The following is a 17649-nucleotide window of genomic DNA, read 5'->3' on the forward strand; positions in this document are numbered from 1 at the left end:
ATGCCAAAATATAAGAATGATTTATTAGTCCCAGAAATGTATTCTTGGCAAGTTGGGAAAAACCTTTCATATAGATCACAGGCAGTCATAATCAGCCTATAAAACCATTATTACATTAGCCTGACAGCAGCTATTTTATGACTGGCGCCACTCATTTGAAATTGTTTAAAAAAACATAAGAGATAAGAGCAGAGCAGAAAACATTTAAGGAGGCGGTGTGTTAAAGATGAACCAATCGATGTTACTGTCCCTCTGTATAGATGTGGTTAACATCGTTAACCAGCATGTTAGTATCACTAACATGCTACATATGAGGCTATCATCTGAAAAATGTTATTAATTTATTTTTGCAAGCTGCTAATAGAGACGTCTGAGGTGAGACGCTCAGTGCTGGAATACAACAACAGCTGGGAAATGTATCAAGGAGCTCTACTCTTAAACATGGGCACGCATCATCTGTGACTCTTAAGTATCCATAAAGCTGAATGCTCCCACTGGCTTAAGAATGACTGTGACCTATTAGAAACTTGGTTTCCATAGCCAGTCAGCATTATTTTCACTTGAGGGGAGGCCGATCCCACAGGAGGTCCGATTCCAACAGGATTACGTACAGCCGATTTTGTAACAGTCACACACCAGGTTGTTTGGTTGTATTGTATTTGCTTGGCCCATTGCAAGTTATACGGCTCAGTTTCTACTTTGTTTACACCTATTAGTCGGTGTACTTTTGGCAAACTACAAAATGCACTTGTAAAACTGCCACTGTGCATTTTTACAAAAGTACATCCTAATAACTATCTACAAAGTTGAGCTGCTGCAGACGATGACAAGCTGAGGAAAGGCCTCAAAAGGCAAGCATGTGGCGTTGAGTTCATCTTCTGTCTAATTTATTTGCATGTGTTTATCGGCTGTGACTTATCAGTAGAAAGCACTTTCCCCGCCGAAGTACACACGTGACACTTTATTACAGTCTATTGCACGTCAGTATGACGGCGGCACCGTTAATTTGAACGTGAATGTATTTTATAGCATCCAGTTGTTGTTTTTGACATTGTGGGACACATAAAGTCGCTTTCATGTTTCTTACGAAAGTCACATATTAACATGGTGGCACTACAAAATGCACCGCATTGAGAAGTGTTCCCAAGTGTTCCACTAGCATAGATCAGAATATGAGGAACAGTTTGATGCAGCCCAGTAAAACACCACTGGCTGCGACTGTAAAATCATTCCAGGCCTATGACAACAAAATGAATATTATGGGCAGCATAAAGTTGGAGTTTATAGCAGGACAGTCAGGCTTTATGGCAAGCATTCTGAAGAGATTAGATGCCACATTAAAATGAAACTGGACTTTAGTATAGCAGTTAAATGTACTGCCAAATAAATGCTGGTGGCAAATCAACACAAGTGACCTGATTAATGATAAACACCCAAGAATACCTTTAAAAACAATAATGTAACTGTAGCTCCATCGAATTCCCTTTAGGAATATGGCTACGCTTCAGTGTCAGAAGTTAATATAAGGTGGTGGTCCTATTAGACCTGTTGTTTTTCTAATCCACGGCGCTCCGCTTTTGACACACGGTGGTGAAGGCGGAAGGAAATATGAACCTTTGAGTAGCACGGAGCGGTCACAGTCACACCCCCTTTCTCTAAACACGGCAGACTTCAAGCCGAGACGCGCACACACACGCAAACACACATAAGTTGGACACAACGGCACAGACGCACAGAAGACCGGCGGAGAAATTGTCTTTCTGACCACATTACAACGCGGAGCCTGAATGTGACCCGAGCACGGTGAACGACAACGCCGACCGGTAAGTTCTTTATTTTTTTTAGCCGTCTTTTTCTTTTATCGATAGTGAAAATAAAGTTTTAGAAAAAATACTTTGATATCAGCAACGTGATTGGCAACTGACGCGTACGGACGGTCCAAGGGAAGTTACGCAGCACATGGATCATCCGTGCCACAAAGTCACAGTCGGTTTATGAGGCTACCACTGAGTCACAGGCAAATTCTGTGCACAAACGTCTTAGCATCAAAATCTGAAAATCCATATTTTTTACGAAAATATTTTCTTTTCCACAATTCACCTGACGCGATGAGAGGTTTCTTGTAGATTTGGTGCTTTCTTTGCGCGCGCTTGGTGCGTCGTTACGCTCAAGATGCCAAATTTAGGACATGCCAGAGAGACGCCTATACTGGCAATCAACATTTAGATCTTAAACATTAAATAATCTTTTTTTTCTTTTTTTCTTTTTTTAATTATACTGCCTCAGACCACCAGAGGGTTCATTCAAAATCTCAATAAGATGAGTTGAAAAGAAAGAATGTGGTGATTACAGGTTTCTCAACTTGTCACTCCACCATCAACAGCCTCAATCAAGTCTGCCAAGTCAAAGCGAGGGCAGTCTCATTTGTTTTCGTCAGTGCTCATCCGAGTGAGGTTTTCTGCCCCCGTCTATTTCTGGGAAACAGTGATGCAAAAACGCACGAAAGCATTAACATGCCTGCATCCTGCTGGTCTGTGGGATCCTGGTTGAGGTTGATCCTCTTTGGCAAACACCAGCTGCAGAAAAGCACACGGAGGGTGTGCCCATGTCCAAGTATGTTGGCACATACTGAAGTAGCATTACACACAATTACCTTTGTTTTCACTTTTATTTAGGCCATCCACTGGGAGTGTATATGGATCGCTTGACAATGTTAAACATCCCAGTTTTTAAGCAAGCTGGTGCCAGTATTCTGGTTTTGCCACTCATCATTAATAACATAAACCGTGTCTCCAACTTTGTGGCGATCACAAGCTGCAACAAAGCAAACAACCACATAGTGTATTTTAGAAATATAGGGTAAAAATGTAACCCATCATTTGCCAGGCTGTTTGCAACTGACCAAAATAGAGAGGACCTTTAGCGGATGAAACCCCTCTCGTGTGCACGAGAGTCCCACAAATGTGGTGATGACAGACAGCTGAGAAGCATGTCGGTGCGGGGATGCCTCTGTGACACTTAGCCGTCTGCCATTTTTCACGCAGAAGGTGTCTCATGGAAACTATACAGTGTTTGTCTACAACCTGCTGCTTGTCGTCTTAAAACATCACGATTAAAATCCTTCCAAAAACAGATCGCCTGGCTGAGGAGAGAGCGATGGTGAGGTAGAAGAACGTTACAAGCGGCACATGATGATGTTCTCATCCATCACTGTAGGTGATTAGCAAAGAATAATGTTGCAGGAAATTTCTGCATGAAGTCATTGTTTGTCTTTCTAGCAGCTCCCTGAAGACAAACAACGGCCAGTTAATACTCAGACAACTGTAAGTGAAGCAGCTATTCAGACGTAGTTTGTTTTTTTTAAATCCACAAAGGAAGCTCAAAGTTTTATCTCGTGTGCCACAGTGCTGCCGGTGGCTTTGCCATCCATTAACGGCCCGAACATGTGAAGTGTCTTGAGGGAATACTAAGAGGGACTGCCACATTTCTGAAACCAAACATTGTGCCAATGACAGTTGCTTGGGCTTTTCTGAAATAGCAAGGCCGGGTGTCAGGGGTGCATATAGATAGCAAATGTGATTCCAGCTGTCACCGCGGCATCCCGGTCTTAATGATAGAGCAGTTGATTGAGTGTTTCTACTCATACGCTTTGAGCTGTGTATATATATCAAGTTGCCGGAGCATTGTTGATTGGAGCTACTTTTGCTGCTACATGGAATAAACAGCTGATGAGGATTGCACAGCTGTTGTTCTCTACTCTCCAGTGGAGTCTTAATCATGTATGTGTGTGTGAGAGACCCATTCCTAGTTTAATTCTGTTTCGGTTATACACAGTACCTATCCTGTGGTGCAATCATCCAACTATGTTGCAGACCTGCTTTTCTTGTTTCACAAACTTTTCCCCGATGTCGTGTTGTTCCTGTTTGTGGGCATTCATTTATTTATTTTTTCTGAAACAAAGTCAAGTACAGGAAGTGTATCTTTGGCTAATGAGCATAATAATCAGCGGGATTTTTTTTTAATATATATTTCCCTAATGCCCAACTGTAACTCCCAGTGATAAAACAATGAAAAAAACTGGACCGACGCTGTGCTGCGTACTGAGACTGCACTGTCAATGTACAGAACTGAGTGCTGGCAATAATAATCACATGGGCTGGGTTAAAAAATAATAAAATAAATAATCAATTGTCCGATTCAAATCTATCATCCATTGGAAGATCCAATATCGACTAATAAAATCATTGGATCGTTTTCGTATATGCCACTTCCCTCATCTTCTCGTTCGAAATCTCGCACCAAGATCAGTTCATGTGCAAAGGAGATCCAAAACATGACAGAAGCTACAATTCTAAGAGCAGCCTCAGGCCTGACATCTGGCTACAGAGAAGAGCTGGACAAAAACAAAGTCATATGCAAGATGGGCCAACTAGATGTGCAATATTGCAGAACTACCACAAATCTCTTATAAAATCTCTTAAATCACAACTAAGCAAAAATATTCTGAAACTGAAATCACTCTAAATAAATAGAACCAGGACCTTGAATCGATTCAGGAAATCAGCAGCGGTAGCCAGCCCTAGTAATAACATCATCTCAGTGGTTGCGGTTATGTTGGTGAGGTGGTTAGCTCAGAGTCAGGACAGGGTTAATGTTATCAACGAATTGTCCTCGCAAGTGCAGAAAAGCACACGTGTTTGTGTGCACGTGTGTCAGGGAGTAAATTAGAAGTGAATGATTAAAGACCAAACTTACCCACAGCCATTCTGAGAGGCTGAAGTCTCTGTGATTTAGGCTGCCGACCACACAGCACGGTGCAAAGGCAGCTGCAGCTAGTAATCAATCGATTCAGAGTGAAGCTATCAATCACACCTCAAGGTTTAATTCTACCACGTACAAGCAAAGACAAGATGAATGTAATACATATTGTTGAAAAGTAGGTCCTGGTTTGTTAAAGTAGTCATAATGCAATAGTTACTGTGGCTGGCGAGCCATAGCTTTGTCCAGCCGTTACTACTGACGGCCATTCAGGGGTTTCATGTCAACTATTAACAGCCATATGAAAATGTCTGAAACACAGGAAGTTTGTTTTAAACGTGTTATTATAGCAGCAAATTCAAAATATTCCACAACAATAAAGGTTTTCCACAGTTTGCCTACAAAGCCAACAACTTTCCATATGAAAAGCACAAAAAAAGCCGGTCGTCACAATTTCACAGTTGAGCCACTGTATGCTGGAAATGGTCACATCTGAATGCCTGTCACGAAATGTGCACAGTAAGCTAAACCGAGGCTCGACCTTCAGGAAATTATCCTCTGAAAGCCAAAAACAATAAGCTGCCAGGAATGAGCAGGGTGGGAAGTTCACAGAGCATGAGGAGGAGGCGGAGGCGGAGGAGGAGGCGGGAGAAGATCCATTTCAATACCCTCCAAAATAGTAGCGAGGATGCACACAGGGACCTCCATGTGATAGCGTGCACTGCTTTTGAAATCCCCGTCATGTGCAGTCGGCAATTTCCTCCTTCCAAAGTCCCTGAAGATGACTCTCATAATGAAAGATCAATTATTTGATCCCAGGCTTTTACTGTACTCTGAGGATCACATGTCGCAGATAATGCCTTGTGGACCTTGGAAAGGACTACGACCATTCGACTATAGAACTGTATTAATATAATTCTGGGAGTTTACAAGTGAAGCCATGGAGGAGGAGGAGAAGACACGAGCTTTTAGGTTAAAAGCATACAGAGGTCTATGTGCACAGATCATCCCGGCCAAAGAGAACATCTCACAGCTGATCATTAACTGCAAGCAAATGTTGCATTGTTGACGAAGCTACGGAACATATCAACCCTTTTCCTATAAATTTAACAGGGTGATGGTGAGTTTAAATATTTAACTTTCGTCAAGCCAGTGATGGCTTTAACAGTAACCTGAGCTTTTTTCAAAACACCACATCACTGTATTTATAGAGGGGTTTTTCATTTTCATCATTCCTTCCTCAAAACTACTTACTTTGATCGTTTAGGCAAAGCAGTTGAGTTTTCCTATTCAAACAATTTTGCTGTCACACTCTCAGTGGTGGCATGTTGTCTTCACAAAGTAATGGAAAATATACAGAAACATTTCAGTTTTATGTTATTAGAAGGGTATATTGCATGCGTGGGATATACAAACTTATTCTGATATCTTTATTTTGTGTTATTATCATGTGTAATTTTGAGTGGGCTCAAAAAATAAGCAGTCAGATGACGGAGTGAAGACTGCCCACTATGCAAATGATCAGTGACTAAATAAAACTGCTTCTGTTTGGATGCCCTACACTACTACAGATTGCCATATTCCTTTTTCACAGCTGTTGTGTCTCCTCACTCAGCTTTGGCATAAAGGCTGCCTCTGAAGCGCATCTTGGATGTTTTATCTCTATTTGGATATCTCATTTCGGGCATTATTATTATTTTTTTTTCCATGCACTGTTCATTCAGCTGTCCGCTCAGATGACTAATATCTGTTCTCTGGTAGCCTTGAAAAGGTGATCTGGTAAACTTTTTTTTTGTGTACTGTCGTACCATTGTAACTCTTGTACTGTTTGTTCCTCAGTACTTACGCGGTTGTCCAATGTTTTTGTGTGGCAGTTAGAGGTGGGCTGAGCGCAGTGATGTCCAGGTCCACAAAATCAGCCTCCAGATCTCGGAGCCGCTCGAGGTCCCGTTCGAGGTCCCGTTCGAGGTCCCGTTCCACCTCTCGCTCCAGGAGTCGCTCCAGGTCCCGGTCCAGGAAGCATCGTTACAGGTATGAACAACTGTTTGAATGACCTTAATAAAGGTACGGTGTGCTTGTGGTTAAGATCAGCTTCTTTGAAGAGGCATTCTTGCTTCCAGTTCTGGAACAAATTTTTGAAGGGTTTTATAGAGGCATAAATGCCTTACCTGGTTTAAACCCTCACACGTATGAATGATTCCTTTGTTATGAAGAAAAAATAGACTAGCAGCAGGTGCAGAGGCCGAGCCCTGGAGATGATTATTCCATGATAGTGTTATGCTTCTGTTAACTCTTCTCCATGGAGTGATTCTTTACTTATCTTAAAGAATTGAGAAATGCAATGTGCATTAAATGAAATATATAATACAAACAGTGTTTGGTTAAACTGTCGTTTTTCTATGAATAGACCAAGTTGATGTAGCAAACTTAATTAAGGGATTTGAGCCTTTCCCAAAGCCTGGAGTCAGCTTCTGTATCCACAGGAAATTGATGTTTGGGAAAAGAGTTCAGCTGCCGGTTGGAGAATTTAGTTTAGTGAGGAATTATTATTGCTATTCATTACATGGGAAAACATTCACATCTTATTTAACCTCAGTGGCAAGTAGAAATATTTTATCAAGCTTCTATACAAAAAAAAAAAAAGGCACAATTTTCTGTTTATAGCCTCACTTAAGTAGAAATCCCCCGGCTGCTGGGGTTATTGAAATCGGTGAGGCGTCACTCCATCGCCTTTGAGGGTTCATTCAGAACAACTGCGGCAAGGTAATAAAAATGGCGGGGTAGCTCATTTCCTGGCAGTGTTGAGGCTCGTATTAAAATTAGCGTAACGAAGACACATGGAAGGAATCTCACGGTTCACTCTTCCTGAACCTACCTTGCACGGGCGACAATGTGGTGATGCAGACTAGAAGTGGAAAAACACGACTGCACACGTTTGCTTAAGTCCTACAATGTATAAACAGAGATTTACATGCAACGATACACAAGCAACAAACTGCACACATCTAGCAGGCAAATCATACCCAACATGTTGAATATGTGATTACTGAAAGAGACAGAAAGCTGTCCCAGTGCGTGGGCAATACTTTTGTTGCTGTTGTTCTACCACAATTAAAGGTTGTGGGCTGCTGGATGGACATAATGTATGATGTCAACGTTGGAAGGGCTCAGAGGACAGTGAACTCTCCCTTCTCCACTGTCCGTGTCCTGTGCTTTTAAACCGACATCTCAGTCAGTAGTCAGATGTTCTCCGCAGTAGACTGCCTCAGCAACCAGCCTATTACATGACTAACAGACAAGTCACTGTAGAAGTTGAAAATTGCTCATATCTGCATAATTGTGGTGGAACAGAACGCTGATATATGTCTAGCTCTTGCAATTGGCAGGCGTAGAGTCGAAGGCTTCAAGATGATTTTTTTTTAACTCCCCTCCTCACACGGCCCATGTGACTCCCTCCTCCACCAGAGCTGGTCAGAGGAGATGCAGTGTCTGTAGCTCGCACTGTGTGTGTGCAGTGCTGCTCAGTGCGCTGCTTTCTTTAGTCACTCTGTATTCCAATGAAAAAACGCACTAGGTGAGTCTTTTTTTAGTAGTTTTATAATGTGGTTGCACGTGGTACTGCTCTGAGCTGTTATTTTAATATTGTACTCCATTACGTTGTTTTCTATGTATCAGCTTTCAGTCTATATTATGTTAAGATTTCCATGGGAACAGTGAGCTGTGGCTTTTCAATGTAGCTGTATTGAAGTTGCCGAAGACGCATGGTTGTATAAAAACTTGTGCAGAAGAGCTAGCTGCGTTACAGCTCAAAGTAATTTCAAATATACCAGCGGAAAGTTGTTGACATTGTGTTGAAATGTGGTTCCACTTTAAAAAAAAAAAAAAGCACGTTGCTCTGATTAAATCAGAGATTTGAGGAAGAACGGAACATACTCTATTGTGGTTCTAATCTGAGGACTACTGTAAAGGTTAATGCTGCATGAGGCTTTCTATCAGAGGGGCAGCAGCGCCACTAGGTGGACTAGTCTGGTAGCGCAGCCTGGCTCACACTCGAAAAAATGCAGTAGTCCTTTGTGGGCTTGGCTCAACATGGAAACACACATGTAATGAATGAACATGTGTTTGAGCAGTTCCCACTGATATATAACTGCACTTCTAAATCATGTATGCAATGGTTTTATGACATCCTTTATTTGATAGACAAATGGCTTATCTGCTTTTTAAATATTTGGAGCCTGCTAGAACAGTTTGAAGTGGTAGAGTTTCTCCCTACTGAAAAATGTCTGTTCAGACACAGTGTCATTTGGTGCTCTATACTCTTATTGTGTTTTTGTTTAAAGAACGGCATGATCTGCTTATTTTGAATGTCATTGGGCTGCATGATCAAATATGCAACACAACTGCATAACTCTTTTTTTAAATTTATTTATTGACTGCACTACAGAGGCTCTGTACTCTCTGATGTCAAGCTACAATTGTATGATTTTTAAACAAAGTGTACATACCCCAATCAGGCATAACATTATAACCGCCTTCCTAATATTGTGTAGGTCTCCCTTGTGCCTCCAAAACAGTTGTGACTCATCATAGAATAGACATGGGTCTTCTGAGGGTGTCCTGTGGTGTCTGGCAACAGGATGTTGTTAGTGGGGACCTTTGGGTCCTATGGGTTGAGGGGAGGGGCCTCTGTGGATCATCCTACAGATACATGATCAGTTTGGGATCTAGTGAATTTGGAGGCCAGGTCAACACCTTGTGCTGTTCTTCATGTTTTTTGAGTTGTTCCTAAAGTGTTTTTGTGTGTGTGTCTGTGTCAGGCTGCATCCTGCTGGGGATGGCTGCTGCCTTCAAGGAGTGTCATTGCTATGGGGTGGGGGTGTCTGGTCTGGTCTTGGTGGGTGGTACATGTCTAAGCAACATCCACATGAATGCCAGGTTGAAAAGTTTCCCAGCAGAACGTTGGATTGTCACAAGATGGTCAATGTTATTTACTTTCCTGACAGTGGTTTTAATGTTGTGGCTGATCGGTGTAAGTCCTTTAAAATTTGTGCTGGTGTCATATTACATTACATTATGCTCCATTTTCTATTTTTGAGGACAGAAACCAGAAAATCAATTTATTCCTGACTTATACCCAACTCTAACGTTTTGGAAATTAACCACATGCTTTCTTTTTCCTCAGCTCTAGGTCTCGGTCACGGTCAAGATCCAATTCTCCACATCACAATCGGGACAAGAAATACCCGAGAGGTTACCAGAACAACCGGGAGTTCCGGGGCTACCACCGCGGCTTCCGGAGGCCCTACAACTTCAGGGGCCGAGGGCGGGGTTACTTCCCCCGTGGACGTTACCAGCGTGGTGGTGGTGGTGGTGGTGGTGGGCGTGGTAACTACCACAACAACAACAACAATAACAACTATCGCCCCAACTGGAAGAACTACAAGCAGCATCCTCAGAAACAGTACCAGCAATATCAGCAACAGCAGCAGCAGCAGAACCCCTCACGAGGACGAACACAGAGTCAGCAGAAACGCTCAGGGAGCCCCCACCATGGTCACGCTCAGCACTCTGACCGATCCTCCTCTCCTCCATCAAGACACTCGCAGCATTCTTCCTCCTCGTCACACTCCTCCTCTCCCAAATGCAGGCCAGCCTCGTTGCTGGCTAACCAAAGCTCCAAAGATGTGAATGAGGAGCAGCTGGCCTTCAAGGAGGTCCAAGAGGGAGGAGGAGGAGGAGGAGGAGCAGGAGATGAGGAGTCAGTGGAGCGTGTTGGGTTATTAGCAGGAGATGCTAATGAAGGAACAAGCAATGGGAAAGCTGAGGGGAATTGGCAGGGCCTGACAGACTGCAGCTGCAGTCCAAAGAAAAACAGTCCTCTGGCAAGCTCTGTGGTTACTATCGGTGAGAACAGCCAAACTACTAACCAGTCAAGTCCCACTAAAATCACAAAAGACACCGACAAGGGCGCCCCCATCTGGCAGACAGTGTGTAGTTCATCCTCAACAAAAAAGCCCTCACATGAAGGTTTAAATCCAATGCTGTCCAGCTTTGACTTCTTCTCCACTGAGGAATACATGGATGGGGATAAAACAGCAATCTCCATTGCCTTCAGAAAGTAAGGCCATTTTTATTCTTAATAGTGAATTATAGCTTTGTTGTTGTCTGACGTCACACATTAATTTTATCTTGGCATTTCCCTGGCTGTGCATGTTTTGAGTAAACTGTGCTTCTGATAACAGCCTAAAATAAGATTTAGAGATTCAAAATATTTGTCTTGCATTGTGATCATTATTTTTCAGTGAAATTCCTGATGATATTATGCCTTTATTTTTAGAGCCAATACTAATCGAATGCTCATATTTTACAGCTGTATCTTTTATATTTGTGCAGTCGTCTCTCAAGCAGCATGCCAAGTTAGATACGGCCTTTTGTCTCCATTTCACTGTTTAGGTTTTTGGAGGAGCAAAACAAAAAAGCTAAATCTGCGTGGGAAAACGGAAAGAACACAGAAGCAAATGATGTGGATATGGAACAAGGGAAAGTAAATGGCAAGGCATCTGACTCAGCATCCAGAAAGTACAGAGAGGACACTGATGGTGAAGTGTCTCTTAACAGCTTTTTGAAAGCTTCTCCGTTTCTGTCTGCCGACGCGGAGGAAGAGGACGAGATAATCAAGCCTCATTCAAAATCACTTCACAAAGACTGCCATAATGGGGACGATTCCCCAAAGCCAAAGAGTAGGGTCACTCACTCAGCCCGAGAACTGTTTGAAGAGTGCTTTGGCAAGTGGCAGAATGCAGCCTGTTCACAGTTTGCCAACAGTGACCTTGAGGCCATGGCGGAAGAGAAATATCTCAGCGGAAAGCAGGATAAGGCAGCGGCCATTGCTGCTGCCCTCGCCAAGAGGGAGTTATTTGAGGAACTGTCCCCAGACTGGAGTTGTAAGGCCAGGAAGGTGGCAAAATCTCCCTCCATGCCATCTCAAACACTGCCGCCAAGAAGGAACTCTGACAGAGAGATGTTTATGGTCAGAGGAGAGGACTCACCTCTCGTGTCTTTGAGAAAACAGGAAGCCAAATTTAATGTTAGAATGGATTTCCTTGGCGATAGCCTGATGAGGTGAGCATCACGGAAGGCTTTCTGGTATTTCTTGTTTGAATGTTGTCAAATCGGTATTTCATTATGAAGTAAAAGACTAAATAACTTTTTTTTTTTATTTTAGCTCTTCAGATATTCTAGCTGAGGAGCGACAGTTGTCTCAAGATCTTGTGCAGTCTTTAAAAAAGGATCAGGAGTTTCGCTCCATCTTTCAGCACGTTCAGGCTGCTCAGTCAAAGAAGAATCCCTCTGAGCTGTTCGCTCAGCACATTGTTAGCATTGTCCACCACATCAAAGGTAAGTGACCTCTGCGTCTAGGCATTGTCTTGCTATATAATTTAAAACCCAGATTTTTTTTATTTTTTTTGCCTCACTAAAGAAGGAAGGCATCTGGTTATTTGTTTGTTTGTTTTTCAGAAATACACATCATATTACATTTGCTATGGCCATTAAAGCTGCTCATATTATCTTTCCGAACTACATGACAACTGCATTTTTCTGAAAAAGAAGTATTATGTTTTGCAAAACAGTGGGCTTGGCAAATACAAAGTTTTTGGAAACTCAATTAGGGAACGGTTTATGGACTCAATACAAGGTCATCAGTAAAGGTTGCAAATAAAGGTACTTCACTGTCATGATGCAACAATCCTATGAAAGTATCATATTGCCACAAAGCTGATCTTCTCATTCACGTTACGCACAATGACATGATAAACAATTGCGGATATAACTATAAGCTTTTATTTCTCTCCATTTACCCTCACAGCTCAGCACTTCTCGTCCTCCGGCATGACTCTAAATGAACGATTCACGCTGTACCAAAGACAAGCTGCAGAGAAGGAAATGATGAAGCCAAGAAAAAGCCCAGAGATACACAGGTAGAGTCGCCTATTGAGTGACCTTCTCACTTCTGTGTGCTGTGGCTTCACCTCCTCTTTTAACAGCTTTCAGGTATTTCTGTCACCTTTCCTCCCTGATAATCTTGGATTATTTGTTCTCATGCTTGGTGGAGGTCAGTCCTATTTCCCCAGCAGTTTTCATGTTTTACGTTGCCGTCCTGATAAAATGTGGCTTGCTGTTTGTTTGTGTTTTAGCATCTGTACTGTGTGCCATCTTCATTTTTTTATTTTTTTTGCCTTAAATGTGTTTCTTTTCACACAGGCGAATTGACGTATCACCAAGTGCTTTTAAGAAACACTCCCAACTTTTTGAGGCGATGAAAAGCACAGAGGATGGCACTTTCAAGGTGACTGAACATTTTGCTGTATGACGTATGTTGGGAAAACAAACAACAGCAAGTGAGAAAGCAGGACGCCTTTAGACTGCGCTCTCTTAAAGCCTGTGCCGGTGCCTTCTTGAAGGGAGATGCTCAAAGTCTAAGCAATGCAAAATAAGGCACTTTGACTTTGTTGTTTGTTATATCGCCTCACACTGTGAATTGGTTGTATTGTGGGCGAAAGCCTGGCCAAGGCTAATGAATCAAATAAAAAGGTCAGAAATGGAAGCCTCTGTGCCAAAGCTGTTCAAGGGACTCTAAGAAATCGTCTTCGTAAGTATTCTTTAAAAAAAATCGGAACGGAAATAACCAAGAGCAAGCACTTCTTGCACCTGTGCTTACATTTACATGCTTAACATTATGACCTCTTGGACTCATAGTATTTTTTTTATTATCAGTATTATTTATAAACTTAAAAACATCATATCCTATAATCAGCATGAACATTTCTATCTTATTTTTCTTCACTGTGATTGAAGAGCCCTTCCTTGGGTTTACATGCCATAACCAAATACATATAATCTGTCTATACACTGGCTTATTTTCCCAATTATTTCCCAAAGCATATCTCAGAGCTTTTAGATTGATTTCCGACTACTGGTGTCAGTGCGGTATGATGACCGACTTCCAATGACTTGTTTGAAATAGGAAATCCATCACAGTGAACATTCAGAAACTTCTCTGAAACCACCTTCTTCAATCTGTTGTTTTGAAAAAGCCGAACGAATCCTGTCTCTGAAGCTTGAGCATTTCATATGTTGGAAGTGGCTGCTGGAAGTATTGTGGGAGCATGGAAGACAAACAAGTGAGGAGAACTTGATGTATGCTGGTGCAGTTTGTTGTGGCTGAGTAGACTGAGTGGATTCTTCAAGTCTCTGTTGCAGTCAAAGAGACCAGAGACAGTGTTCAAAACACACAACTGGGATTCCTGACCATGCAATGACATAACTATGACATAAAATAAAGCTGACTTAATGTTGACTGTGATGGACTGCCTAGCTGAAGTAAGTCTATAAATTTGATTTATATACCATATTTATAGAGCTACCTTCAAGCAGTCTATAAAGATATGCTTTGGAGAATGGTTCTGATTTTTGGGAAACATGTAAAACTAGTGGTCTGGCCTTTAGCACAGGTTTTATTCGTGCCAGCTGGCTGTCACCCACGTTTTTCCTCCTATCCCTCATGGACCTCTCTTTAAGTTTACAAACCAGCTCATGTACGTGCTAATCCAAAGTCTGTCCACGACATTGTGTTCTGTTTTGATGTGCTCAGGACGGTGGGGAAAAAATGAAGGGTGACCCAACAGACCTTCGCCTGGATATTGAGCGGCGTAAAAAATATTCCACCCATGAAAGAGATCATGACCAGGATCGGGGAAGAGATATGGGAGAATCTCCAGATTCTAGTAGAGAGAGATCTGTGGGGAAGCTCTCCAAGAACCATAAAAAATCAAAGTACGTGACTCATACTTACACTGTTTCAGTCGTCGTAAGTATTTCTGTTCCTACAAATAGTTGGAAATGAAGGAAAATTTATGTATGCTTTCCTTTTCTAGGAGAAGTAAGAAGAAGCGCTCTCGCTCCAGTTCATCCTCATCCTCCTCGTCCTCCAAATCACAAAAAAACGAAAGTTTACTTCCTGACAAGTGTGATTCAAAAGCTGATGGCTTTAACAGGTCATGCCTGGGTCAAAAGGAGTCACAAGGATCAGTTGAAAGAGGACTGTCACGTGGAGGATTTGTAAGTTTAACGAGGAGCATTCTTTGGAGCAATTGCTCCAAAGCTACTTTAAAATGTTGCTTTGTATCCGTGACTTTGCTCATTTTCAGTTTCTTGACTTTTTCTGTAATTACAGCAAGTAAAAATCCGTGGACGGGGTTGGAACAGAGGCAATTATCAGGGAAACAGTTCACAAAGTAATCCAGTCAACACAGCCGTACAAAAAAGTGAAGACTGGGACCCAGAGTACACTCCCAAGAGCAAAAAATACTACCTGGTAGGACTGACTTCTTTCCTCATTCATGCTTCTAGTTTGATTAAATCAGCCAGGGACCATCACGAGGAACCACGTCGCTTTAACAAATCTATCTGTTTAGTTTACACATTAGTTTTTATTTCCTTGACGCATCTCCATCGCTTACATTTTCAGCACGATGACAGGGAAGGAGAGTCAGAGTGCAAGTGGACTGACAACCGAGGGAGAGGTCGGGGAAGCTTCACACGAGGAAGGGCGCGATTTATCATCCGCAAAGCTACAACTAGCCCCAGATGGGCCCTGGATAAGTTCCAGACTAACGGGGAACAAGACGGCATGCAGGGAAAAGAGGCAGGACAGGACCATAGAGGGGCAGAAATCGATGGGAAGACTACTTGAGCAGTGAAGCAGCTGGCTGAAGATCTCTACTGGCTCCTGTGTCGTCACATGGGCCTACTCCACTCCGCTATGTCTATCACGATGGATCGACAAATGCTTTACAACTCATCTTTCGCTTTGTTTTATGTTTTAATTTCAGCATAGGATTATCACTTTAACTTGACACAACCATTTCCTACATCAGGATACAGATTATGACTAGAAGAAGCACTGTTTAAAAGGTGACGTGATATTTCTGTTGTTATATGTTTCTTTGCTTTATTGGTATAGTGAACTGAATATTTATGCCTTTCTACTTGAGGTGATTAGAAAATAACTCCTTAATAGTGCTTGTATTTTGCATTGGAAAGAAAGAAACTGCATCTGGTGCTCAAACCAGTTTGTGCCTTGTGGTAATAAAGTGTTTTCTAGGTAAACTAAGGGATACATTGTAGTACTGACTGAAAAGAGTAGGTACGCTGTTTTGAATTGTGTCTTGTCTGGTTTAAACCAACATCAGTAAGTACACTGTAAACATTGACAGAAAAACTGTTTAGCCAGTTCACCACTCTACAAATGACCCTGACCTGACAATGGGACCAAACTGTACAGGGTCAAAGGTCATGCTCTGTAGTCTCTAACCAATTTACAATAATAGCAGGAAGCTAGAAGGCTAGCTGCAATAGCTTTTCTTGGATACCACTTCAATGTATAATGTTGATAGTGACTATATTTTCTTCCTCTTAAAGACATTCATGATAGTTTTTGTGCCTGACTGGGCAGGATTTTTTGACTTTGATTGTAATGGAGAATTTGCCTTCATTGCCATAGATTTTGGTGTATTTTTTTTTTTTCATGGGCGTTTGCAAACTTTTCTCCGTCCAGAGATGTTTTATCACTTATGTAAATTGTGGGGTTTTGTAATTAGAATTTGTTTAGTTTGTAACAAACACAAGTTTGTGCAGATTCTGTCTAATTCTAGAATAAAAGGTGTTTTTTTCAGTGTATATAATCAATGTTTTTTTTTCTCTCTCTCTTAGAGTCTATGATTGGGCTTGTGTCCAGCTAACTAGCCATACATTTAAATGGCATATTTTGTGTACGTGGCTGTGGGTGCCCTGGTCTTACTTCTACAATACAAGCCTACAGATTGAGAATAACATTTAACTGTTACCTGCTTAGGATATATTGTTTTTTAAATAGTTGTCACTGTATTTTCCTAAATTAAAGAGACACTGATTACTTTGGATTTTCACTTTTTGCCTTTTCTTATAAGAGAAATTCAGGTTTATTGTTTGAAAAAGCAGCCATCACTGGAGTTTTCTGGATTCAACAAAGATAAAGGGGAGCAAGCTGCAGCTGGATTTACGTTCACAGCTCCCATCATTAGCACAGTGGCACTGAGGGACACTGAACACACCGTATAATTTACAGCTATATAGAAAATATATGTTAAGAACTACTGCATATATATATATATATATATATATATATATATTCTAAACAGTGAAGCGATTGAAATCCATTTATCAACCTCCTAGCTGACCAAACCCCGTGACTCCTAGGTGCCTTTCACATTTTGTAAAAATATCTCAGCTTCACAGCAAATAACTACAGATTTAGATTTTCAGGTAAACAATGCCATCTTGTGTTTAAGGACAAATAACTCATCTAGACATCTACATATGCAACCACGAGATCCTGAGTCTGTTGCAGATTGCCTAATGCATGTGACAATAAAAAGAAGTGCGAAAGCCTGCGTACAAGCAACATTTCCTGTGTGGGCCACAGTGTGTTCCTGCATCGACAACATTGTGCAGCTCCTCTTTTCGGTCAGAGAATCATGGGTTGTGGCACCTCAACCTGATTTGTTTACCACTCTGTTTGACAGAAGGCCAAGATCACCCGCTTCTCTCAGAGCCACGCAATTACTGAAGTCTCCGTGTAAACTTTGATCAGTCATGCATTTAGGTTCTAGCTGATATCAGCTGTTCTTCTTCCGGACCACAGTGCTTCTGCAATGCCCCAAGAATACAGTTAAGAATCTTTAGAAGAGACTCAATAACATCAATGGCCCTGACTCACTGTTACGCTCTAATCCACAGTTTTAATTAAGAGAAACATCAACTGACAGAACAAATGTCAATAGGAACAAAAAT

At 41.7% G+C, this 17649-nt stretch overlaps 1 protein-coding gene across 2 annotated transcripts; it reads left to right on the plus strand.

The window, feature by feature from the left end:
* The first annotated feature begins 1702 nt into the window (after positions 1–1702).
* Positions 1703–16739, plus strand: thrap3a (thyroid hormone receptor associated protein 3a). 2 transcript variants are annotated; one of them, XM_084556724.1, is made up of 11 exons: positions 1703–1823; positions 6633–6789; positions 9941–10876; positions 11212–11880; positions 11984–12156; positions 12626–12737; positions 13021–13105; positions 14411–14592; positions 14694–14877; positions 14993–15133; positions 15287–16739. In XM_084556724.1, exons 2-11 carry the CDS (start codon positions 6656–6658, stop codon positions 15509–15511), a joined length of 2841 nt encoding a protein of 946 aa, XP_084412850.1. In that variant the 5' UTR covers positions 1703–1823; positions 6633–6655; the 3' UTR covers positions 15512–16739. The 2 variants fall into 2 exon arrangements, with proteins under 2 accessions (XP_084412850.1, XP_084412851.1); XM_084556725.1 differs by lacking the exons at positions 1703–1823; positions 6633–6789 and adding an exon at positions 8116–8332.
* Positions 16740–17649: the final 910 nt, after the last annotated feature.

The sequence above is a fragment of the Chelon labrosus genome (genome assembly GCF_963514085.1).
Source record: "Chelon labrosus genome assembly, chromosome: 12".
Taxonomy (NCBI): Eukaryota; Metazoa; Chordata; class Actinopteri; order Mugiliformes; family Mugilidae; genus Chelon; species Chelon labrosus.